Raw genomic sequence first — 27015 nt, forward strand, 5'->3', positions numbered from 1 at the left:
CTGCCTCCAGTTCAGTTTTGCAGCTACATGCAATCCCATTTTCCATCACCAGGACAGAGCTGAAGCAAGTGCCTCACTGTAATGTGAAACTGATTCAGTCATCCAGCACCCCATTCCTAAGCCTCCCCTTTCCCAGGTCCAGGGGTCCTACTTGGTTCTGAATCCCGCCCTTCCTGCACCTTCCCCTAGCCTCTTTCATCTCCTCCCTTGAACTATTCATGTTCTCTCCAGGCCCGCTGAAATTCCTTCCTCACTATGCAAAGATTTAAGTCTCTTTTAAATCTTTGGTCATTACCACTCTTCTGACTCTCAGAAACTCAAGTGCTCACTCAAAAAGTTGTTAACTAAGTGCCAGTCAACAAAGGACCCAGCAATGTGTGGGGGACAACAGTCTGTGGACTGGTCCAGGCTGTCGCGTTTGAACCACCTGCTGTGTGCTATGCACTGCACTGCAGCTCTCCTCACGAGAGGATGGAACGTTGATATTATAGCCCTCGTGGACATCTAAGAAAAGAAGTTATGAGCCAGGTGTGCTGGCACCCTTGAGAAGGTGAAGCAGGAGGTGCAGGAATTCAAGGCCAGCCTTGGCGACAGAGTGAGTCTGAAGCCACTGCAGGCTACAGAAGACCCTATTTCAAAATAGAAAGAAGAACGGGAAGAGAAGACATGGGAGATGGGAGGGCGTTGGAAATTCAGTGACCTCTCCGTCTTAAAAGAGCTCATATGGGACAGAATGGAGATTTGAATACAATCTGTTTTGCTCTAAAGTCTCCAAAATTCTCCTCTTCCTCCCTGGATTCGACATTTCCAAGCTGACTCTTGGACATTTCGCTGGCAGCTCAAGAGCGCAATATCTAACGCCAAGTTCATCATTTTTGTCCCTAGCATATGTGAAGGGAGGGAGAAAGCACGGAGATCTAGCTGTGAAGAAGACATGCCTTTCAAAAGAGAAGGATGGGGGCTATGGGACCAGCACAGGGAACATGCACTAGCGAGGAATGGCTCAATGAATGTGGAGCAATGCCAGTGATTGACATTTCATACTACAAGGGAAGCAGATCTGGCCTCACTACCCATTCAGCTTCCCTGCCTGGCACTTAGTGTTGAAGGACAAACACACTGACCTGGCTGCTAATGGGCTCCTGCTCCACTTCTCAAGTATGCGCAGACATTCAAAGGTAACATGTACCTACATTCCTCCGTGGCTCAACTGCTGGTGTTGAGATACTTCTAAACTAAGTTTCTCAACAGTGCTTAAGAATATACTGTACTGAAAAGCTCCCCCTTAGCTTTAGGGCTAGACAGCACAGGGCTGAGATCATGGTGACGCCACTTGGCTTCTGAGAGCATGGCTGGGGATGCAAGCTGACGCATCGGGGCTGAGTTTACTTCATGGCAAAATTCCATCTACGCTACAGCCTGTGGTAAGTGCCCATGAGTTTTTTTTAAAAATTATTTTTATTATTTGTAATTATGTTTAAGAATATGCACATGAGTGTAGGTGCCTACAGGGGCTCCATCCAGCCTAGAGCCAGAGTTACAGTGTGTTGGAGCCACCTGATGGGGGCTGGGAATCAGACTTGGGTCCACTGGACAAACAGTGCAAGCTCTTAAGTGCTGAGCCATCTCTCCAGTCCTATAATAATTCTTTTCTACTTACTGAATACAGAAATCCATTATACAAATTTGACTAGGAATCATTCTACTCTTGGAGAATTTCCATTACGTTTTTATTTATTTTTATTGGAGAATTTACATTTTATAATATGTCTCTCACTCAGCCATCCTGGTCCAATCATCAGCCCATGACAAGGACAACTGGTGACTTTCTGGCTATCAGAAATCGAGTGTCGCTTTCGCTCTGCAGCCTGGACAACAGGCCTGTGGTCACTGCTGTAGTGACCAGTTCAGACGTGGGTTGTAAAAAGAAAAGTGCTGTTTTCAGTTGAAATAGCAAAGATGTCCCCTGGATCTACAGAGTTCAGGCTTTGACAAGGTAAGTATGGGCAGAAGCTCTGGCAAGACTACACAGTTGGGGAAGCCCTTGGAGAATCCCACGTGATCTGCGCTACACAGAGTGGGTAGTAGCAGCCCTTGTGATCTACTACACCACCTCTCACCTCAGGTGCCAGGCACTTCTGAGGAATTCAAGGAGTACATTCTCAGTTAGAAGAGAGTTCTCAGTTTTTGAAGATTACCAAAAAGAGGTTGGAATAAAAGAATTTTAGGACAAACCCCTATGTTTTCAGGTACAGTCAGTCTTGTGTATCCTTAGATTCTCTGTCTGCAGAACTAATCAAGGACTGGACATATCTGAAAAACGATCAGGTCTGTATGGAATTCACACACATTTTTTCATCTCAGGCCCTGAACAATATAGTAGACCTACGACTCACACAGCAGATGCCTGGTATAGCTCATTATAAGTCCTCTAGAGATGTCTTACAGTCTGTCGGAACAGTGGGAAGGTTTTATGCAAATTCTAGTAAATTTTATACAATTACCTCACCATTTAGTATTCAGGACTTGAGCACCCCTGGGTTTAGGTACGTGAGGACAGGGGAGGTCTCAGAGTCAACTGCATCCAAGCATCCCTGACAAAGCAACCTTCCATTCTGACTTTGCAGAGTGGCTCATTTACAGCAGCTACCTCACACTGAAGGCCTGGAATGCAGATGCACACAGGAAAACCCCGCCACAGAGGCACTTCTCACCTGCAGAGTGGTACTCTGGTCTGAGAAGGGAGAGCTGAAGAAGGTAGTGACGATGCTCATCACGATTTCAGTGACGTACTTCTCCAGGATCGAGTCTGCGTGTTTCCTGTCGCTTGTGTTGTTACAGGCCTGGAAAACAGTAGGATGCTGGAAATGAGACACCCAAACCTACTCCAGAATACTGAGAAATCCACTGCCTCCCCCACTGATCACCAATTGCAGGACAGAGGTAAGGATTTAGAGGTCAGAATTTATCCCAGAAAGAAGTAATTAGAGCAAATAAATAAGCAATTTGTATTCTGCACTGTGGAAGGAGAAGAAACCTCAACTTGAGCAGCATGACATAAGACAGAGGAATAAAACTGGTAAGAGACTGACATGTCTATTAATCCAACTTCCTGCCTGTACCCAGCAAGCTGAAAGCCTTGAAGAACAGCAAATGGGACCAGAAGTAGAGTAGCCAATTTCCCTTAAAGGCAAACTGCCCCCAGGTAAGTTATCTGTCTACTCTGTCACCCACATCCTGAGGAGAGTCAAATGCACCATGAGGCCCTATGCTCTTTATTCCTATAAGATTTTACTGAGATACAGTTTGCAATAGCAGGCCATAATGTGTAATAGCTGAGCTCACTGGTTTGGAATGAGGAAAAGGCTTGGATTTTACCTATTCGCTACTTTTCATTTTTCTGCTTAGAATAACAGCAGCCCTTTATAAGGTTAGAGAGTAAATTTGAAAATAAATTAATTAGTTCTATACCTTGAGTTACAAAAATCACTTATAACACAAGGTGAAATAAGAAATTATTAAAAAGAAAACACACACACACACACACACACACACACACACAAGCCTCACCCTGCAGATGTCCACGAGGAAATTCTCAAACAATTTCCACATGTGATTGCTTGTGTAAATCTCCTTCATTTCCACCTCAGTGTCTACATAGCAGTGATTCAGGAAGTTAATGTAAGCGATTTTAACCTGCAGGCGGAAGAAAGCTTTTGTGAAAATCCACTCAGTACCTGAGGAGTCCACGAGCTCCATGCTCCTCACTGTGAGGCACCATACGGAGCGTCACTCCACGTCCCCTGCTGGCTTTTGTTTCTGTGGCCTTTTGATTTTCCATATTCATAATTATAAAATTCAAAACCATAAGGCTTTAGGGAGAGAATGTTTTTATGGTCTTGAGATAAAATTTGGTGAAAAAAAAAAAAATGCTGACCATGAGAGGCCCAAACTCAACTGAGTTGTTCCTGTTTGTGAAGGCACCATTAAGTACCACACGGCTCAGGCTGGGAGAAGTTTGCAATGAGTGACCAAGGAATACATGACCTATGTTTACACACACATGAATGTAGTGTCTGCAGCAGCACCCTTTATAACGGCCAGCAAGTGGAAACAGCACAAGACTGTGTCAGTGACAGCAGGAGAAACAAAATGGGGTATTTGGATAGAAGGAAGTATCACTTGGCAATAATCAGTACCAATGCATGGAAAAGTTGCACGATCTGTGAAAAACTATGCTAAGTGCAACAATCCAGCCAGAGCAAGACATCCTTGGTGCGGGAGAATTATCTGTATTCTGTCAATCATATTTTAATAAAACGCTGATTGGTCAGGCAGGCAGTATAGGCAGGAAAGCCAGACAGGAAGTAGAGGTGGAGTAAAGAGACTGGGAGTATTCTGGAAAGCAGGAAGCTCCCTCCGCAGTTCTGCCCAGACCACCGGAGAGGAAAGATGTAAGCTGCCCAGCTGAGAAAGGTACTGAGCCGTGTGGCTAACGTAGATAAGGATAATGGGGTAACATAAGTTATAAGAACTAATAAGTAGCCTGACCTAATGGGCCAATCAGTTTATAATCGTATGGAGTCCCATCTGTGATTTTCTTTGGGGTTTGCTGGCTGTAGGGTACCGGGCAGGACAGAAACCCCAACAAGCGGGCCCCTCATACTACACATCCTGTGTGATTTCACTTATACCGGATGACCACAAGAGGTAGAGGAAGGAGGCTTGCCATGAATGTGAGGCTAGCCTGGGCTACTTGGTGAAGAGCAGACCACACAGGAATACACAGTAAAACTCTGTCTCCTGAGTGCTGGGATAATTGGCATATACCACCATACCTGGCTTTGAAGGTACTTTTTGAGGAAGTGAAATTATCCACCATTTACCTGTAGTTCCCAAAGTTTGCATCATGGTCCCTCATTATTTCTGTACTAAGGGTTTTTGCTTGAAAGGACTAACTTACAAGTGAAGGGCATCTCAACCCATTGTTAGTCTCACTCCTAGGCAGTTCCCCAGGGCACATCCTCTCTGAGCTGAATCTGTCCCACAGCCCTGAGGCTTTTATCCCATTCTCTGTGAGGAAGCAGAGACTCATCTGCCTCCTGTTCTTTTCACACAAAATCAATATCCAGGAAAACGCCAGTGGTGTGAAAAGTTTTTGCACCATGAGCTATATAGGGTGTTAAAGCCAAGGGCTCTCCAGGCCAGCCATTATGTCTCCATTCAGCCATGGCCCCAAGTGCAGCAGAGAGCCTGGGAGAAGGGTGCCTTTCGGGCCAAGCTGCTCACCTCGGGGATGCAGTCTTCATGAGTGACCACACGAACAATGTCATCGAGCGGGAGCAAGGAGTTGCACTTGATCTCTGTGTACACATTCTTGCCCTCTGTGCACACGGCCAAGAGCTCCACCAGATGGATGTGGTACATGAGAGGGCTGTTCTCATCCATCCGGTCACGCTCAGACCGCATCATCTGGATCAGAGTCTGGAAAGAGGCTCTGTCGTTGTAGAACACGAGGACATCCTCTCCAGAATTGACAAGCTACACAGGGAAAAGGGCTCATTGGTGTTCCAAGCTTTCAGGAGTGAGGCAGCCTTACAAGATTCTATGTGTAGAGTAAGACAGACTTACTTTCCCAAGCAAGCTGCGTCTGTACCACTAAACTCATCTACGCCCCACTTGTTTCTGGACGGACCAAAGAGCATTTCTTAAGAGCATCATGTGAGTCCAAGGACACAGAAGTCATCAGGGTGATCATATAAATCTACTAGGGGAGACCAGGCTGTACACCAAAACACTCCATGGAACAGACTGCTGGCCTGTGCTCTCGGGTTACTGCTTTCCTAGTTAAACTTTTCCATCTTTTAGCATAGTTTACAAGGCATCCTGATGCAAATCCATCTCATTTCTCATCTCTTTAATCATAAACTATTCACTTCTTAGATGTGTTCCTTTCAGCCCTCATCAAAAAGTCAAGTCATTCTAGCTAATATGGTGATGCATGCCGATTTGTCTCCCAGAATGTATCTTTTAATAAATCTATGCTAATTTAATATACATCCATTATATTACAATATGAAGTACAAAAGCTTAAAAAAAAAGGCTGGAACAGAAGTCAAAATAAACTCAGTCAATTCTATTCACTCCCTGCCAACATATCTTCAACTCAGTACGTGCAGAATTTTATTTTTATTTTTTGGAACTACTAGAGACTGAGCCAAGAACCTCATGCATGCCATAGTCAATACCACTGTGTTTCTTCCCTTCGTAGTCTACCTGCTCACTACCAACCAACTGCAATGACCTCTAATCAAGGGTATAGATTGTGCTAGGTTACTTCACTTTGTTGTGCCTCAGTTTCTTCTCTAAGTAAAAAGAGAGACAAAAAATGACCTATGCCTCAGAGTTTTGCTGTACAGAATAAATAAATCATAACACAAAAATATCTTAGAACAATATGTAGACTATTGTAAACTTCAAGGAAATGTTAGCTATGACTGTTATTATTACCTCTTTTAATCCACATAGTACATGAAAATGCTCATTTAACAGAAATACTCAGAAGTCTTGAGATATCAAGACAGGAGAGCCAGTACATGCAAGCCAATAAACAACACAGCAGACATGTGCACCCTAGGCTGAGTCAACTCTACTGTCCTGGAGCCATCGGTGTAGACAGGACAATAAATTTAAACATGGGGTGAGTTTACTCAAATCCCGTGGGAGCCATCACCATATTTGCAGGGTGGACCTTCCTAATCAAAGCCAATACTCATCCCAACTTTCGCAAAGTAACAAATGAAACTCTGCCTCTATCCTGCAGACCAGATGCTCCTTGTGAAATATTAAGTCAAAACTGTTCAAGCTAATTAATCGGGTGAGTAATTAAATAAAAAAGTCATAATTCCTAGAGAGGAAGCTGTTCTGGCTTACTGCCCGCGCTCACATTTAATCTCCACATAGACGGGTCTAGCATTCGTCTTCCTTTTTTCTGTCTGAAGAGTCCAAGCCAAATTGCCTTACAAGTAATAGATTTACTGCTACCAAGAATCAATCAGACTCTTGCCTAAGCTACAAATGTGAAACTACGCACATGTACGAGTACACCCTTCCCTTCCATATGGCTCCTCGAGAGGGTGCCAAACCACACAGCTAGGACTAATTCAGCTTTCTAGAGAACAGCAGATGGAGGGGGTGGAAAGACGCGGTCGTCACCTCAGCCATGACCATGTCTTGGCACTTCTTAATGAATTTCCCTTCTGCCTTGACAATTGTCTGGAGAAACTTGATGTACTGGACATTCCGGCCGTGGGTCTCTATGCAGTGGACGAAGTGCTGGACCACCCTCTCGTTGATCTCGCTGCACAGCTGGAAGTTGTTCATGAAGATGTGCTGCATGGTCACGGCCTCCAGGATCTGGGGACCAGGATGGGGTCAGAGCATGAGCTAGCCAAGGCTACCAAAACCCAGAAGCACGTGTCCACGTGAGCCTGCTTCTCACTCTTGTGTCACGCTATGCCGTTGGCTAGCAAACACTGTGTTTTTACACGATACTGTTAAACGGCCTCTGAAAAGGTGCTGTGTGCATTTTAGAGTACGGTTTACAGTCCAGTCCAGCTGTTCTAGATTTTATGTGTACAAATGTTTTGTCTGCATGGATGCATGTACACTTTTGTGTGTGTCTGGTGAACGCTGAAGTCAGAAGAGGGTGTCGGATCCTCTGGAACTGGAGTTATGAATGGCTGTGAGCCACCATGTGGGTGCTAGGAACTGAACCCTTGACCTCTGCAACAGCAAGACGTGCCCTAAGCACTGAGCTATGCCTCCGGCCCAATACAGTTATTCTACACTTCTGTCAACAGTCTCTTTCATTTTAGTCCAATCTTGGATGTCAAGTTTGTCTGATAACTTATATAGTGTAAAGGCCTTGTTTAATCAACTAGCTGTGTTCATCAAGTTTTAACCCATTTTTTTTTTTTAAAAAAAGGCTCTCTTTCATTTCCCTAACTGACTTATTAAAAAATTAAGTGGCTTTTAGACACAAAGCAAACAAAACCAGCCTACAAATCGCAATCCCAGAACATAGACAACAATGAGGACTCTTAGAGATCCATATATGGATCTAATTTACATGGGAAGTAGAAAAAGACAGGATCTCCTGGATGGATTGGGGGCATGGGGACCTTGGGAGAGGGCTGAAGGGGAGGGGAAAGAAAGGGAAGGGAATAGAGAAAAATGTAGAGCTCAATAAAATCACTAAAAAATATGATATAAAATACAATTAAAAAATAAAGATGCTGGGTATCAATTCTTTACTGAACACATGTAATGCAAATGTCTTCTCCCACTCTGCGGCTTGCTCTTGGCTGCTCTTGATGGCATCTTGTGAATGGAAACTAATTTTAACAATGTTTGATTAATTTTTCCTTGTAAGTGTTCTTTGCACACTGTAATGTGGCTCACCACAGAGTCGTGAAGACATCCCATGGTATGTTCTAGGAACTTTGCTTTGCACATTTTATACAGAGTTACTCATAGATACTGAGTTTTATGATTGATATAAGGTAGGTGCTCCTATCTTTTGCCCCCTTTTTAACATAACAAAGAACATATATAACCCTATTACCCAGAAATCCTTTTAGAGAGTTCCAGTTGTTCTAAGTATGTGTATTTGCATATACAAAGATATATTTTGCAGTGTTATTTACAAACCCCAAAACTAGACAGTGACAAACTATTCACTAAAAAGGAAGTGAACTTTAAGTTACAGCCATTTTATCGAATGCCACTGAGCCATGGAAGACAGTGAGAAAAATGCTTATCTGTGGTTTACAAAGGCATCAGTGATGTGTTAAACAGAAAAAAATGCAGTATGTAAGATAATGCATGAAGTGTGAAGGCATCTTAAAGAAAATGTGCTATATTCTCTTACTGTATCTAGGAATATGTACTTAACAGACAAGCTATATAGAAATGTTCTGTGGGCATATTACATATTCAGCTAAGTACTAAAACTTCTCATGTTTGTATTGGTAATCATGACACACTAATGTTATTAGGAAAAGATAAAAATACACTTTCTTTGCCCTTACTTTTTTCCTCCTTTATACCCATGGCATCCTAGGCTCACAATATGGAGTACTTATGTCCTGAGAGCTGGCCACAGTGCTCTCCTTTGGAATGAATGCTACATTCTAACAAGTCCCAGAACCCACAATATCTAAAGACAACTGGTTCCCCCACAGTCCCCCCAATACAGGGCTGTCCGGAGGCTTCCTAACTCACCCCTGGGTTGAGAAACAGGTTTATGTGTTTATGCAGCAAAGCTTGATTCTGCTGGTTGCCTGCACAGAAATTCTGCAAGAATTCATGAGCCAGCCTCATTATCTCCTGCATCTTGGTGTCTTCTGCCTGTGTGGGAGGAGAAACAGGAAAAGCACTTATTGTAAGGCTTCTACTTCATGCTAATACCTTCTACCAAGGTGGCTTCCAGAGGTGTGTGCCCAAGGCACTGTGGGTAGAGTGAGGTGCTTGTATGACCCACTGAGAAGCAGCCAGGAACAGACAGATTTATATGCCCCGTAATGGAAAACAAATTCTTTCCTACTGGCCACTAGCACAAACACAAAGATTTTGCATAGGAAAAGGCCATGGAGTCAAAGTTAACAGAAGGATCCCACTGCCTACTGGTGGCTGAATTTCTGAATCCCTACTCTGAATTCCGACTTAGGAGAACAGGTGCTGACTACAAAGAACCCATTTCACCCCTGCTGCTAAATCCTCAGCTCAACTGCTGACTTTTTAAGAGTTCACCCATTGTCAAATATCTGGGAGGAGACAAAAAGGTCCTCAGATTATAAATTATGACAACTGCTGCAGCGGTTCATCCCCTTTCTCTGCAACCCTAGACATATCTGTAAATGAAGATTTCGCCTTCCCTTCTGAAAAATGGGATCGTATCGGCCCTGGGCATGCCATGCTTGGTCACGTAACTCTTCCATAGTTCAGACTCTGTGATTTCCCATTGCCACTTTTACTGTTAGTAAAGAGTTAAATATTGTTACAAAACAGAAAACCTACTGTCATTCTGCCCAGTTCTCAATCACAAACATTTTAGGCAGTGAAAGGAGATTGAGACTCTCCAAAGGGGAAGTCACCATTCACATCCTCCTGCCAATGGTCTGCCTAATGCATCTTGTATCTACCACTTCCTCCTGGAGGCAGGAGACTGGCAGCAAGGATAAGAAGACCCTCACACTATCTGCGACATGGACTTCCTAGCTGTGTGACCTGGAACAAGTTACTTCAATACTCTGGTTCTCCATTTTCTCATCCATAAGTGGAGATAAAATCAAGTACACACAGTACAATCACGAGGAGGGTGAAATGCGAAAGTCCACATGGAGTGCTTAGGCAGGCGCGGAGAAGTGCGAGTCAGCTATGGCTTCTGGTTTGAACGGAGGTCAGTAAAATGAAAGAGCAAGGCAGAAAATTTTTCGGATTAGTGAGTCAAGAAGTTAAACCCAAAACACTGTGGGTACTTATGTAACTCTCTGGAAAGGCAGCAGCTATTCTGAGCTGACATGCTAGGCACAAACAGGCAGTGGGTTGGAAGGGGTCCATTTTTATAGCTTGTCAACTCTGGCCTAAAAAGTAACCCAACCCTTGAAGAAGACAGGACAAACCCATCGGGAACAAGTGGCACAAGGATCGTGAGCAACCAGCTATGGTAACCAAACAAAGCCAGAAGAGCAATGGAATCCTCATAACAAGTCTCTGTAGGTGGGAGTGGGTACTATGCCTACCTCTAATTTGGAGGCAAAAGTTTTAGATGTAAGACACTAGAGGACTCAGGAGAGAGGGATACTGCTGGTTGAGACGGGCAACCTTGAAAGTCCTGTATGCTTCCATTTCTTCTACTAAAATAAAGGATCTGCTAAGTTCAAGGCAGCGAAGAGCTTCTGGGGTTTAAACAGTATTTTCACAAGGTGGGTAGGCTTGGAAGACATTGTGTGACAAGATGTTACTTGTGGGAATCTCTAGCATTCTCACAATCTGGGATGTCTGTGCTCTTTCCACAGTGAGTGAGCACACACACACATATATACAGACACAGAGAGAGAGAGAGAGAGAGGGGAGAGAGAGAGAGAGAGAGAGGGAGGGAGGGAGGGAGGGAGAGAGAGAGAGAGAGAGAGAGAGAGAGAGAGAGAGAGAGAGAGTTCTGCCTTAGTGGCATCAACTCCAAATTAATCTGGTTATACATAATTTAACATTGCTCTATAAATGGCTATCGTTAAAGTCAAGGACCAAGCTATGGCCATCCAATCATCTTCCCACACTACACACTGGAAAAGTGTGGAAGGCATGCATACTTGTATTAACTCCAAGTTTAACTCCAAGTTACCAACAAGTCTGGTGTCGCAGAAGGATGTACTTTGTGCTTTCCTTGTGGCTGGGAAAAGATATAACTCACCTGCTTGATAACTTCTCCCTGACTAAGAAGGTAGCTTCTGTGTATGGCACGATCTAGACTAGCAGACCCAGACTGCACAGGGGAGCAGAGCTGGCCCTATTCATACAGCTGTGTCACCCTGAACCTCCCTGGCCACAGTGTCCTCAGGACACTAGGAGCTAAGCAGCACAAGGGACTCAGCAAGGTGTTGGGAAACCTACAGTCCCTCAGCAGTAGGTTCACTGCAGGAGATGATGCTTTACCAATGGGGTTCTTATGGATGAGCTAAGTACTCCAGAGTCACACCAAACTTCCCTAGGCCTCAGTTTCATAATATGTCAAGAAAACTACAAAGGCTCACTGCTATTGAAAGGATTAAATGAATGCTTTCCCAAGAATCTTGCCTGTCTCCATAAATGCTGAGTAGTTAGCTTCCTGCCTGTTCTTATTGGGTTTTGTCAACAAAATCCAGACATATCTGGAAAGAGGAAGGTTCACCTGAGGAATTACTGCTGTCAGATTGATTTGTAGGCCAGTCTGTGGGGCATTGTCTAGATAAATGATTGATGTGGGATAGCCCAGTCCACTGTAGGCAGTGCCATCCTGGGGCAGGGAGTTGTATTAAAAAGCAAGTTGAGCAAGCCATGGGGAACAAGCCAGTAAGCAGCATCCCTTCACAGTCTGGCATCAGTTCCTGCCTTGAGGTTTCTGCCTTGAGTTCTTGCTTTGACTCTCCTCAGTGATGGACTGCAACCTGAGCGTTTTAAGAGGAAATAAACCCTTTCTTCCCTAAGATGCTTTTGGTCATGGTGTTTAGGAGAATGTGTTAGGTCAAGGGTTAGGAAAATGGAATCTTTCTTTCTTTATAGAATACCAACATTGGCGGTATGGGGAAGTTTGTCTCATACAAATTAGCTAGAATTGCTCTATGTCACAAGCTTATTTTGCTCTTCACCTACTATGTCCAATCCCGAAGTGTCAACCCACCCTGGGCAGCAGCCTGGGTGCAAGCCCCTCTCACCTTCTCATAGGGGATCTGCAACAGTTCAAGCACCACGGCATGAGCACCCATGTTCCTCAGCAGCCGCTGCTGCTGCTTCCTGCTCTTCCTCACTGAAGCGCTCTCCTGCACACACAGCTTGCTAAGTCGAATCAGAATCTGAGAGGAAGAAGTCAATATCAGAAAACAAACCTGGAACTGTAGTGTGGGGAGAGCCCTGAGGGGAGCCGGTGACAATGTATTAACAACTTAGGACAGGGGCATTCCTCCAGTATGTCATGTCCCTGATGATTGCATGAAATCCCGTCAGTGTGAGAAAAGTGTGCCTTTCAGAATAAATAGCATATCTGGGTTTCAACAGCCAGTGAAATGAGTTCATGGGTCACTTAAATAATCAGATCGGACAACAGCTGTCACGACTTAGGAGGGCTTTGCTGGGATAAAAACCAATGTATGCGGAGATCTAAAGACAAGCATGGATATAAACTTAGTGACCATATGAATGAACCTTTGATCAGCTTCAAATCTGAGAATTATGTATTACCTATTGAAAAACCAAAATAAAACAAAACTTTGTTTACCAAAGGTGAGAGACTGAGAATACTCAGTTAATTCTCAGAGGAGCTGGGATTCCAACTCAGACCTGAGGCTAAAACCCAAGTGTTCACCCAAGGGAGATGCTACTCTCTCCCTGGCCAAATTTTACATGAAGGAAAAGAGCTCGAACAGTGGCCTTCATCTTGTCTACGCGGACCAAGCTCCTTAGAGGACTATCAGGACGAAGCGGGCGGGGCAGCTCACCTCCTTCACCACTCTGTAGTTGTAGCTGCTGGTGCTCTCATGCTTTTGTGGCTTGTTACTCTCCCCTCCTAGGGACCAGAAAGAACATACATGTGGTTGGTGACTCTCATGGCCAACTTTTGGGTAAGCATCACCCTTTAAGAAAGTACACACATTCTGTACTGTCTTTCAACACTCAGGTGGCCCAAGACATTCACATACTCTTCAGCCTTTGGAAGAAGATGTCATGGTCACAGGAGGCCATGCCCTGTGGGAATTGTCTCTGTGGGAAATGTGCTACACATGACTCAACTAGTCTCTTCTCTATGGTGCAGGGTTACCCAGAAATACATCTTAACTTTGATTTTGAAGCTAATTTCTTAGGAGAATAGTGGTTATCCTGGCTAAACAGCAAGCATCTCTTGGGATTAAGACTCACCCTATCATCTGCATTGATATTTTAAGACTCGGAGAGGATGCTTCCTTGTTTTAAGATGCAGGAAAGCCACTTGAGAAACATAACTTGGAATTTGCTCACCTCAGTCTTCTTATGTTCATTTTCACCAGATGCACCATCCATGGTCTCATCGGGACCCTGGCCTTTGTACACCCACAGCTCGGATTTTTCCACAATGGAACGCAGTTGGTCCAAGTCTTGCTTGATCTGTTTGTAGTTGTCCACATCTTGGCTGGTAACCAGCAGTTGAACCTTAATGAACACAATCTGTTAATTACACGCCCCTTAAAATGTACACACACACACACACACACACAATCTTCTTACTACACATTACACCTCTTCTGATACCCAACAGCCATGTTGGCTATAGGAAGTACCTGTTTGAAGGCCTGAAGGACCTCCTGCCTTTGGCTGAAGTGCCGAAAGAGGAGCTGCAGGGCCCCAGACACCAGGGGTGGGTAGTCATGCATTGTCAAGTGGAGCAGGACCCGGAGGAAGGTTCTGCCACCATGATCATCCAAGTCCAGTGGTGTGTTCTCCTCACTTCAGGAACACAGAAAGAGGGAGAAACCAAGTAAACCACAGATTCGGGAACATGCATGTGAGCCTTGACGGAGCAAACTGCAGTTCAAACACTACTCTATGTAACGGAACCTCAGATTTCATCAACTTCTTAATGAGACTAAGGAGCACTACCTTCAGCTATGCTGTGAGACAAGTAAGGAGTTTCAACAATACATTATCAAACCAAAGTCCTTATGCTCCTAAGCTAACGGGGCTGACGTTACAGGATTCAAGACACCTAACTTACAGTGCTCTTCCACTGTACTTCACCTATGCTCCAGAATCTACAGCAGATGTGGGTCTTCCACGCTTTTGTGTTTTGCTCACCATACATTTTGATGATGGGCAGTGTTAAGTGGCCACACAAGTGCTTAAACCACGACTCTGTTCTACATTACATTAGCATCTCCATGTACACTGTCACCAACTGGTTTGATGCCATGATTCCTGCTTTGAAGTGTTGGAATGAACCAATAAAAAACTCAGTCTGCTCCAAAGGAGATTCAGCCAACATATTTAACAGCGATTACTTCAAAATCTATGATAATTATTGTGCTATTTACATAAAGAAGATCAATAAACAGACACTGAATTGAATGGCAAATCACTTCACAAATGGTCACCACTGGACAATAACTGCGTTAGCACCTATACTGACTGTGTCTACAGTTGCATGAATGACAAATGGTGAGACCTTCATGTCTGCAGGCTAATAAGTTCAGGGAGGACAAGATGTGGCATTATTGTAGTCACACTGTGTACCTAAAAGGGCGTGATGGTTGCACTGCTGCCCGAGATGAGGTAAATGGCTGGAGAGCTGAGCTGTCATATGATACTTAGTGTCATCACTGTGAACTGGATAGCATATGATACTTAGTGTCATCACTGTCAACTGGAAAAATTGCAAACAGATGTGCCTCAAATTTCATGTTTTCTTATATCAAGCACCGAGGCACGCTGCTAGCATTCCCAGCTCCTATAAACTGGGCCTTTGCACTATGCACATCCTTATGTAGCCCTCTTTATTACTAACACTGGCTTTGGCCAATGCATCAGTAAGCACAGCGAGAGCAGACGTGTAATTAGCACTTGCATACTGTTGGCTGGTCTTCTTGGAACATTTGTTCTGGAAATCAGCCACTGTACTGTTAGATGCACAAACTAGCCGTGTGGAGCAAGGTTGAAACCTCAGCTTTAACATATTCTTTTGAAGGCACCAGAAATGAGTAAAACAGGCAGGGTGTGCCATTCCCAGTTACTACATCACTACAGTTGCAGGGCAGACCTAGCAGTGACTACAAGGGGGGGAACAGTGACTGCACAGGGCAGCTCCAGTCAACCAAGAGAATTGTAAGAATTACTTGGTGTTCAAATTCTTGAGACTTTTGAAGATGCATGTTATTAAACAATAAGTAATCAAACCAAATCTGTTAATTGTAATTGCTCTGCATGTAGGGTATTTATTCTTATAGATAGGTGAGTCCATTATAATTATGTTTTGTGTTAAAACTAAGGCCTGCGATGATAAGAGGGGCTCACATTAGCAATAATTAAAGGACAAATTGTGGAGTTTTCTTATTTATTTATTTTGTTGTTATTGCTACATAGCTTGTCCAGAGCTCAGGGATCTATTGTAGCACGCGTGTACCACCTAAATTCTGTGACTCAGTAGCTTCAAACAAAGCAATACAAGAATCTGAACCTAAAGGCTAAATAGTAGTGTGCCCAAGAAATAACTCCATGAGAATTATAGAATGGCTGCCGGCCACACTCTCGAACTACCATGACATAGTCAATGAAAGCACACTTGCCTTCCTCCAAAGATGCCTTCTGCTTGTTCTTCAATGTGTTCAAAGTCAAGAGCACCTGAAAGGTGAGAGAACGGAAGGTGAGATACAGCAGGACTCGAAAACCTGCTTCTCATGGACTGACCCTAATGCGCTTCAATAGCGATGCTCACGGGCGGCCCTCAAATCTGCCAGAATCGTGGCCTACAAAGCTAGGAGCCAGGCTAGCTCAGATGACCCTCAAACCTGTCATTTTTCTTTGCTAAAGGAGAGTGATGGTCTCAATCCAAAGAAGGCTTAGGCTGTCTGGGAATCACGTCTACCACTGGCTCTTAGCCTTCTCCATTATTTTATGGCTAAGCAGAACTTCAAATATAGAACAAAAGTTGCCAATGGACAACTGAGTTCCTTGGAAATATTTTTGGAATTCCATTGGTTTCGGGTTGCTTTATAGGTAATCCCAACACTATAACCTTCACCTATCTTCAGTTCCTAAAGACGTAAAGTCTACCTCCCAGAAGCAATGTTTACTCAGTATGTTCTTGATGGAAGAGTCCTTCAAACACAGCAATCCTCAGGAGCAGTCACGGTTTACTTTTTCTGGAAGATATTGTTTTGAGCCTCAAGTGCTATTACACCCAGGCCCCAATCTATGGATGGATCTCCAGGCTGGCATCACTAACCTGGAACATTACTTGGTCCTTCTTGGTTGCTGTTTCCGGAGGATGTTTCCGACGACTGGGAATTGCTTTCATCAAACTCCCGCTTAAATATACACAGGAGGCAGGAGATCCTATAATCCAGCCTCACATTCAAAATAAACTAAAGATTCAAATAGAAATGGAAACACTTGGTTACATTAGCATACCATCTTTAACACTTTGCCAAGCCGCTGCATTCTGGCAGGGCCTGGTATTAGCAGCATCAATTACCTCAGGCACGGAGTCAAATATTTGTCTTGGGTTTCAACAGTCATTTTAACAACCACAGACTTCTGAGGGGCACACGAGTCTGCCCATGAGACACCTTAGCTTCCAGTGCAGACTCTGGCATCCTGAAGATGAATTAAACACCTGGAATGCTACATCACTCAAGCCTCCATCCTCTCTAAAACAGGACTCTATTTCAGCAAAGACTGAAAGTCAATTCTGGGCCTAACCTAAGAAGTTGGCTGCTTTGAACTGAAAATAACTGACAGAAAGTTTGCTTTGACTTCCAAGAATCTGCTTCATTTATATTTACAACAAATCTCTGATCATCTCCTCTGATTTCGGCAGAGCCTCTGGGCTCTCATTTTGTTAACTTCCTACATTCTCCATCCCTCTGCTGCCACAGACATGTTCCAAAGGATTATTGCTAAGACGCAGAAGAAAAGTCATCCAGCTGCACCATGTAAGCATCCTACCGACATCCTTCCTTCCCCTTTCTCGTAGCTTCTGTTTAGTCCTCTGGGTGACCTTACCCAATTTCAGGCTGTCACCAGTACCAGATGGAGACAGATGTTTGACCTGTCTCCAAGCTATTAGTCCATGTTCCCAAGTGACTGTTGGACATCCTGTTTGGTATCTTTCCAGAACCTTAAATTCAGTATTATACAAAACCAACTATAATCGTTACTTGTAGTAACGATTTAAAGGACACCCAGATGACTGGCTGGAGCTGGGACAACACACAGCAAGGTGGGGAGATGGGCAGAGAGCAATTATTAGTGAGGAAGGAGGGGCTCCTTTTGCTTTTAATGTTTTTCAGTTGTAGGAATACAGCAATTGACACAGCACATGGGAACAATCAAGTTAGGGGAGAAGAGATGAATAATGTTTGGAGCGAGCCAGCTCCTTGTGTGTGGAGGGGAAGAAGTCTAGGCTTGAGCTCAGTGTGAGACTCTCAGCCTCATTACACCCCTCAACTCCCAACAGCTTGTACTGTTCTCTTTCTGCTCTCTATATATGATCTTTAATCCTCAAGAAGTTGCTTAGTGGGAAGACTCACATTATCTATGCCCATGTCCTGCATCTGTGTCTGATCAAGCCACCTTAACTACGGAGGTCTTCTCTCACAACTCCGTCAAAAACCATTATCTTTGCCCCCGCCTATGGTGTTCTCCAAAATAGCTGATCCTTCTTTAAAATAATTAATTTTTATTATAAATGTATTGGTTTTTCACCCACATATTTGTCTGTGCAGCACTTGCATGCCTGGTAATCATGGAGGCCTGAAGACAGTCACCAACTTCCTGGAACTGGAGTCACAGATGGCTGAGAGCCGCCATAAAGGTACTGGGAATCAAACCCAGTCTTCTAGAAAACACCCAAGTGGCTTTAACCATTGTCGTCTCTGCAGCTGCCAACTGACCTGTCTTAATGTATAAATAACTAAGCATTGCTCTTTGGATGACATATGCCTATGCACCCTGTTCAAATGGAGCTCTTTAGGACCACAACTTTAATGGGTTTTGTTCATTCTTTGCTTCCAAGTGCTAAAAGGGAGCTGGAGCTGGTATCAACCAGCATTCATGGTTGGGTAGGCAGATGGATGAAAAGGGCAGAACATTGATGGGGACAAGAAGAGGAGGAGGAGGAATGAGGAGGAAGAGGGAGGAAGAGGAAGGCTTTGCAACACTAACAGAACTTTTGAGATGCACACTGAGAGAACAGTAAAGGCAATGGTTTGGTCAGAGAAAGGGAGGCCAGCTGTTGTTTAAAGCTAAGGTACACGAAGTAAGCTCTGGGATGGCGGAAGAGACAAAGTCATGATGGGAAGGGGTAGGAGATGACAACCAAGAATTAAAAGGAGTCAATTCTGAAGTGATACAGCGGGATGAGCTAGACCCCTGGCCCCTATCAGAGCAGGGAGAGGAGATACTGAACAGGGACTCTATGAGTATCTTGTTCCCTGCACCACACCTGCAGGATTTCAATGATCTTCAGCTTGGTGTCCATGACCATGATGTCCTCCTTCTCTGGCTCTGCCTGCTTCACGTTTCCTTCAGGGGCAGTAGCCATGGGTGTCATGGGCAAAAAGCCTCCTCCCCGAAGCACCACCTGGGTCATGAGCTCCCCAACTCCGTGGATAGATCGCATGACATTACTGCCTATAAAGGGCAAAGACAGACAGATCGTGGTCATGATATTCTCAGAGAAAGCCTGCAGCATCTGATTAGAAGTATGGCTTTTCTTGAGACAAATTATTTAACACATCCCTGTTCTGATACACTCTCTTGACCCATGGAACCCAAGAGGTTAATACACATTACCAATTTAAGGCTTCTGGGATCAATGGGAAGAGCAGGGGTTTGACATTTCCAATGGGGTGTGTCTGTTTATTAATTACCCCACCAAATTTGACTCAGCACCAATGATGCGTGCTTGTTATTGTGCACAAAACAGGAATATAAATTAGCAGGGTACAAACACTACTGCTTTTAACAAAAACTGCTTGGTCTTGAATTACCTCACTTCTGAGACTCAGTTTCCTGAGCCTATAAAAAGAGTTCTATGACAGAATTCATTGCTATCATGTATACAAAACAACACCACACAGGACTTGACAAAGAGGGAGAATCAAGTCAAATATCTTTTCCATCCTAGCCGCAGGAAACCAGCTAAGCATATGATAGATGGTGGTTATTCTATGCATATTTTGACCCCAAAATACAGGAAAAATAAACAGATAAACATGGATTTGCCTATTCACAAGGTGAAAAGAAATACCAAGGTACAAGTGTGCACTTTATTCCATCAGATAGGAGTACCATCATCAAGTGTCTCAATAGCATCGAGACCAGATGGTAGGACTTAGGTTTCAGAGGGTTAAACATTCAAAGCACAAGGTCACTTTCAAATTATTCAATAAGACACATGGAAAGACTCATGCAGATGCAAAGCCACGAGTGAATTGCTGAGGATGACTGGAATGGCCAACAGTGATGGGCACTGGAGTCAATGGAAGCCTTGCACATTTTATTCTATTGATATGCTTCCAATGTTGCGAATGGACAAGGACAGGATGTCACATGATGAGGCATGGCATGAGTGATGAGGAGGGCAGCTCTCAGAACAGACACTTCAGATACTCACTCTTCAGCTTCTCCTCATCATTGTTACCTTTATTCTCTTCTCCTTTCGCCATCTTGCTAATGGGGAAGATGGTAGTCACATGGACACAGTCTAATATTGCCAAGAGGATCTTGGTTAATCGGAGAAGGTCAGAAAAATTGTAGAAACCAAAGTATATGAGATTCCTGGCTAAGTTCACAACCTGTTGCATTTGAAAGAAGATGAAGAAATGGGTGTTCAATGGCCTTTGTCCTCTGGTTCCACTCAATGCTGATTAGCTAATCACAACATATCATGCCCTTCTTTATGGTTAGAGAACGTATACGTCTGGCTCTCTGCTTCTGATTAAGTTTCATTTTGTTTCACAAGAGAGAAAGCTAAGAAATGAAAATTTGCAAAACCGGCCGGCAGTGGCGGCACACGGCTTTAATCTCAGCACTCGGGAGGCAGAGGCAGGCAGATCTCTGTGAGTTCGAGGCCAGTCTGGGCTACAAGAGCTAGTTCCAGGACAGGTTCCAAAGCTACAGAGAAAACTTGTGTCAAAACAAACAAACAAACAAAAAAACCCTACTCATCTGCTTTGCTGACCAGTTCAGAAAAAAATGGGCCTAATCAATTGGCATCCTGACTTGCCAAGGGCATACCAAATCATAATCAGTAAAAGCACAAATAATGATGCTGTGGTTCTCTGGAACATGATCCCTAAAGGATGATAGTAGTCTTAGAAATAGTTTAATGCAAAGGCAACAGGCTTTATGTTCCTCAGACGATCAATCTACCTGACGGGCAACTGTTCTATTTTGTTTGGAGTAAATCTGACCCAAATTCCCTTTGTGTTTCAAAACTACAGCACTGAGATACAGTCACTGAGGATTAAGATATTTTCTACTTACTCCACAGAAAAAGGACCACTGTTAACAAAACTTCAGAAACCATTTCACCATGCCTTACCTCAAATGTAAGCTTATTTTTCTCCTTATCTGAGAAGGGGAATCTTTGACAAACCACATCTCTTAAATACTCCTCCACAAATTCCATCGTCTGAGCGAACCTCTCCTTAATTTCATCTTTGGATGCCCCACTGCTGTCGTAGCTGAGAGGAGAAGAGAGAGAGAAGGAAGGAGAATGGCAAGTTCTTCCCAGCCAGGCCCTTTCAGGCTGCTCAGTCTCTGAAGACAGCATCCCCTGCCCAGGGCTTGACTAACACTCCCTTTCTTAACATGGACACTTACATAGATAGCCACTCATCACATTTACTGGCTGTCTGAAGCACAGCCCTGGCATCCTACTTTCTCAAGAAATTCAACAATATTTGCTAGTTATACAGTTCTATTAAACTCCTGTGATGTCACTAGGTCACACAAGTGCTTGATCTGCTGGTACACAGAACAGTAGAATCACAGGATTTTTAAGTGACATACAATCTCTACAGGCAGCTGGACCCAGACTTACTCATCAATGGCGATCTCGGAGGGAATTTCTGACCACAGACGGGCATATTTCACAGGGGTCACTTGCTCCTGGGGATCTCGGTCCACATGCATGTGAAGCATGAGGCGGCAAAAGGATGCCCGGAGGTCGTACGGGAGGTTCTCATCAGACATACAGCGCAGAATAAGATCAACATCCAGCTGGCCAGAGATTTCATTGATAGCCAGGTACTGGCGGTCCAAACACATCCTCGCAAAGAGGTTAAGCTGATACCTGAGAAAAATCAACAGAAGGCTCGTGCTTCAGAGATCAGTCAATATGAGGGGAGACACAGAGCAGAATAGTCCAGGTGGCTTCAGATTTCACAGAAGTGATATACGGCCACCTGAACTTACATATCAACATCCCTAAATGACTGTTGTATACCTAATTTTAGATTCTATATTAAGAGATGGAGGAAAAGTTCAAGGTCTGCCAGAGTCAGCAAACCATAGTCACACATGGTTTAGCTGTGCTAAAACAATCAAGTCATCATGTGATTCCATTTGCAATCTTTATCTTATAAAATAAACAGGAAAAATAACTAGGCCTGAAATGACTATCTTTCTGCCCTCTAAATTTCTCTCTGTTCTCCCCTGTATTTTATACAGAACATCAAAGACCATTCAGGAAATGTCAAAGACACTGTTCATTTAAGTGTAATTAAAATGCTATAATATCAGGGCTGGAAAGATGGCTCAGTGGTTGAGAACAATGGTTGTTCTTCCAGAGGACCTGGGTTTAATTCCCAACACCCACATGGCAGCTCACAACTGTCTGTAGCTCCAGTTCTAGGTGATCTGGCATCCTCACACAGATAGATATGAAGGCAAAACACCAATGCACATAAAATAAAAATAATAAATTATTTTTAAAAAATCTATAATATCCTTAAGATCTTATAACATGTAAGTTAATACTACTAAAACGTAAATTGAATCATCCAGTTTAGAAGTTAAAAACATGAGTTCCCACCAACCCATCTTTTCATAGAGAATGGAAACTCATGTGTGAACACAGAATTAAGGATATAACCTTCATATGACATGAAGAACTCAACTGTGGCATATGATGGAATGTCAAATGTCAATAAAAGTGATATATTAGCAAAATAGAAGACATACAGCAGTCAAAATTAAAGAACGATCTACCTCTATTAACACAGAATTTATACTTTCATTATATACTAGAAACTAAGGAGAGGTTCAGAATGGTATTTGCTGTAAGGTATCTTTTACAGAAAATCTGAGGGATAGGAAACATTTACACATGTAACACACTGTAAACACACAAGGAAGAGCTGAAGTGATGAGTCAGTGGTCAAAAGCCCTTGTTCCTGCAGAGGACCTAGGTTCGGTGTCCAGTACACACATGGTGGCTCACAACCATCCAAAGGTTCAGTTCCAAGAAATCCAGTGCCCTTTTCAGACCGCCGCAGGCATAAGCACACATGTGGTGATGCACATACATACATGCAGGCAATATGTGTACACAGAAAATAAAATACTTTAAAAATTAACAAAGAAAAATTTTAAAAAAGATCATCATATATACATATATATAACAGACTAGCATATAAAAGAAACGGCATTCTACTGCAAAGTTGTGTCTATTTTATTAGGAAATATTAGAAGTACTAATTTTTCTTCCCTTTTTAGAAGTATCTAGCAGGTAATGTTTCTTCTTTGTCTTTCCATTTCCTTTGCTTCAGGTGGCGAGGTCATAGGGCCTTGGGTCTGGGACCAGGACTAGGGACTTAGGTGACTAGCAGAACTGGACAGTGGTGACATACAATGGGCACAAGCAAGCAGATAAACATTTCAGGAAAGACGGCAGCTCAAGGGAGTTAGGAAAACTGGAGGGTGACAGCCAGAATGCACCTGTGGCGTTAGGCGGGAACAGACAGCACACGCTGAGCATCTGCCTCAGAAATGCACCATACCAAGGTGCTGAGTACCAGAGTTACTCAGATTTGGGAATTCTTGCATTAATTTTATCACTGTTGTTTTGCAAATCTGAAAATCTAAAATACTCCAAAATCTGAATCTTTTAAAGCATCCTGTTTAGGGTCCCAACAGTTCTGCATTCCAATTTCTGAATTTTTAGGTTAGGGCCGCATGACTTGTATTAGTGCAAACCCCTGGGTTTTATCACGCATTTGACACATGCACACAGATAACGAGAATATGAAAATACAGGTGTGTGCATACACAAGGGGAGACATTTTCTGTGAATGTTCTAGAGGACCGGCACTATTATCCCTAGTGTGAAGAAGAGGGCTTTGGAACATAAAGTCAAACTTAGCTAAAGTAACATGGCTAGTCAAGTAAAGAGAGCAAGACCTGAACAGACGCAGCCTGATCGTGCGGCTTGCTTGCTGCTTCCCGCAGTATCGACAGGCTGTGCTGGATGGGTCAACTGTAACAGAGGCTGAAGCAAGCTCTTGTTCTTCCTATGACCTCATCAACACACACCTGTCTTTCTGTTGGACAGTCTTACTGTAGGACATCACACCATTCTCCAGAACAGTGGTCCTCAACCTTCCCAAAGCTATGACACTTTAATACCATTCTCTATGTTGTGGTGACCCCAACCAGAAAATTTTTTTCTTTGCTACTTCATAACTGTAATGTTGCTACTGCTAGGAATCATAATGTAAAGATCTGTGTGTTCTGGTGGTCTTAGGTGTCCCCTGTGAAAGGGTTGTTCAACCCCTGCAGGCTGAAAACCACTGCCTTAGAATGAGCAACAGAAAACTATATGCTCCCAAGGGCCACCACTGTGGGGCCCTTCGGTTCACGCCCAGCATGCCTCCCACTACCTGTAGTAGCTGAGGATGTCCCGGTCTTCCTTCTGTCCCTCCTTAGCATCTTGCGCCAATTCCCTGACACTCTTACTACGGATCTCTTTATTGCTGTCCCTCCAGAACAGCCAAACCTCTTCCTCATCCTCTCCAGCTTCCAGAGCATTCTCTCCAGTGGCCACGCCTTCAAACTCAAAACGAGAAAGAACCAACCTGTGAGAAAAAGAGACAAGAGTTCAGTTTTATGACATCCTTCGAAGTCTTGCTTTGCTTCCAGCCTAGAAAAACACAGAAAACTACTTTGGTCTTTATTCCTCCCAGAGGCAGAGCGACAAAGAATCTGTGTGGTCCTCATGTGCTTTAACCTAGGAATTCTTAACTAGGAAAATTTTCCTCCCCAGTACACACTTGGCTATATTTTTGATTGTCACAGTGGCAAAGGAGGTACTGCTAACATTGAGCAGCCACAATCCAGGGACAAATCTTGCTAAACATTTTATAGTGACAGGACATTTGCCACCACAAAGTCATCTAGCCCCAAATGTCACAAAGCCAAGGTTCAGGCACCTTGCAGTAACACAAGTTCTTTAAATTACAACTAAGAAAAAAATTGCACTACACTCTTATACCTTAACTCTGTTCAGTACTGTTCATCTACAGTGCTACAGTATAATCACCAGGAAAAATGCTCCTTTGCTAAAAGTGAATTACTACTACTACCAAAGCAGCAATAATGGTAATTATGACTATTATCAACAATAATTATCATCACTACTTTACCGAGGACCAAAAAGCACTACTTACACATTTTTATTTGTTGGGTGCTACAGTGGACGTGCAGAGGTCGGAGGACAACTTTCTGGAATCATTTCTCTCCTATCACCACGTGATTCCAGAGCATTGAACTCAGGTTGTCAGGTTTAGTAACAGGTGCCTAGACTCTCTGAGCCATCTCGCCAGCCCATCAAATTTTTGAACAATGATAATTTACAATTTTTTCAAACATTAATTAATATTAGCAATGCTTATTTGTTTCTTCCTTTTTTAATGAATGGGCTCCAAGGCTCTTCAACTCTTTAAGCTGTGTGTCAAATGCTCCCTGGTGGGTTTATACAACTTTCCAGTATACAGAGAAAGTGACATAGTAGATTTTAAAGTATACAAAGTGTCCTTCTGCACAGAAATTCACACCAAACGCAGGCTAAAAGCAAGCTCAACTGTTCTGATAAACAAGGCCCGTGAAACAAAGATGAAATTCTACCAACCAACATTAGACTAACTCTGTAAAGATGAAGGGTTAAGTTTATTCCCCACAAGCATACACATCCATTTAACATCTAACCTTATCTTTCGTGTGTGTCCCTAGATGGTACTCACTTGGTCTCAATCAGGATGTCAGCATTGGTGGGATTCAGCACAGCTTTACAAATGAGCTCCTGGGTCACAGGAATCGACTTGTTCATGGACACGCAGAGGTCGGAGAGGTAATCCAAGAACCTAGGAGAAAGCAAGTAAGCAGGATGCTGAACAGAGAACAAGCAGAGGGACCCTGGTTCTTCTTCACATAGAAGTTCCCACATTCCCTTCTCAAGAGAAGTCAGGTATATTGTAGACTTTGGTGACAGTGATCACAAGAAATCTAGATATGGCAGATGGGGAAAAACAAAAAAGAAAAAAAAGAATTGAGCAGAAGAGGAAAAATGCCTGAGGTTAATAAAAAGGTGGTAGGACCAACATGAGGGGGACGTTCTCATCAGGAAGAGACAATGAAGGCGCTGGGACCAGGGGGGACAGGGCCAGTTGATGCCTTAAAGCCCAGAGTGGCAGGCTGGCTGTGATACGAACTGGCTGAACTCTGCCATGTTATCTCTTGGAGACATTTCTCAACCTGATTGCATACCAGTTTCCTAATCTGTAAGAAAAGACATAGCATACATTTCTAAGGGTTTTCCTGAAGAGTAAACAAGGATATCCATGAATATGGGCTTCCAGAGATGCCAGGTATAGGTGGCAGTGGTCACCTTTCCAGCAGCTCTGTGAGCTCTGTCTGCAGAGAGACTGATGGCACAGTGCTGTGAACTGCTTCCCACGCCACCTGAAATCTCAGGGAGAACAAAGAAGAAAGAGATGTGGAAGAGGGAAAATAATGGGGGCGGACCTGTGTGTATAAGAGGGTGGGAAGAACTTAGATACAGGAAAGCATTCAGGAGACAACTAAACATATCAAGGGACACGGAGATAACATGGGCAGGGATTCTGAGAGCTCAAGGCCTAAAAGCCAAATGTCATTGACTGGGTGTCAAGTAGCTCATTAGCTACTCACTTAGCAAATAAAGGAACTAAAGGCGCAGGGAGGAGTGAGCAGTTGGTAAACAATGAAGATGGGGCTGCAGCAAGCAGTTCCAATACCACATCCTTGCCAGGCAGTGGTGGCTCGTGTCTTTAATTCCAGCAGCCAGGAGACAGAGGCAGGTGGATCTCTGTGAGTTTGATGCCAGCCTGTTCCTGAACTACAGAGCGAGTCCCAGACAGCTAGGACTGCACTCACTCTGTCTCAAAGAAAACAGCAGCAAAGTTGGGGGAGAGGAAAGGTGAGCAGCTGCTGAACCCTGAAGATGGAGGCTGCAGCAAGAGGTCCTAATAG

General features: G+C 43.7%; 1 protein-coding gene across 1 annotated transcript in view; it reads right to left on the reverse strand.

Moving 5' to 3' along the window:
- Itpr1 (inositol 1,4,5-trisphosphate receptor type 1) overlaps nucleotides 1-27015 on the reverse strand; it is a 337447-nt gene that overhangs the window by 140248 nt on the left and 170184 nt on the right. Inside the window, exons 19-35 of the mRNA XM_087904450.1 lie at nucleotides 25749-25868; nucleotides 24390-24584; nucleotides 21551-21802; nucleotides 21050-21191; nucleotides 20120-20300; nucleotides 18947-19134; nucleotides 16727-16865; nucleotides 16068-16122; nucleotides 14070-14235; nucleotides 13771-13941; nucleotides 13254-13313; nucleotides 12474-12611; nucleotides 9286-9411; nucleotides 7216-7416; nucleotides 5290-5541; nucleotides 3571-3696; nucleotides 2715-2843 (exon numbers count right to left, since the gene is read on the reverse strand). Of these exons, the coding sequence (XP_087760576.1) occupies nucleotides 2715-2843; nucleotides 3571-3696; nucleotides 5290-5541; nucleotides 7216-7416; nucleotides 9286-9411; nucleotides 12474-12611; nucleotides 13254-13313; nucleotides 13771-13941; nucleotides 14070-14235; nucleotides 16068-16122; nucleotides 16727-16865; nucleotides 18947-19134; nucleotides 20120-20300; nucleotides 21050-21191; nucleotides 21551-21802; nucleotides 24390-24584; nucleotides 25749-25868 (2641 nt within the window). The remainder of the gene's footprint in view (nucleotides 1-2714; nucleotides 2844-3570; nucleotides 3697-5289; nucleotides 5542-7215; nucleotides 7417-9285; nucleotides 9412-12473; nucleotides 12612-13253; nucleotides 13314-13770; nucleotides 13942-14069; nucleotides 14236-16067; nucleotides 16123-16726; nucleotides 16866-18946; nucleotides 19135-20119; nucleotides 20301-21049; nucleotides 21192-21550; nucleotides 21803-24389; nucleotides 24585-25748; nucleotides 25869-27015) is intronic.

This window comes from Myodes glareolus, chromosome 3, assembly GCF_982192425.1.
Source record: "Myodes glareolus chromosome 3, mMyoGla1.1, whole genome shotgun sequence".
NCBI classification, from domain to species: Eukaryota; Metazoa; Chordata; class Mammalia; order Rodentia; family Cricetidae; genus Myodes; species Myodes glareolus.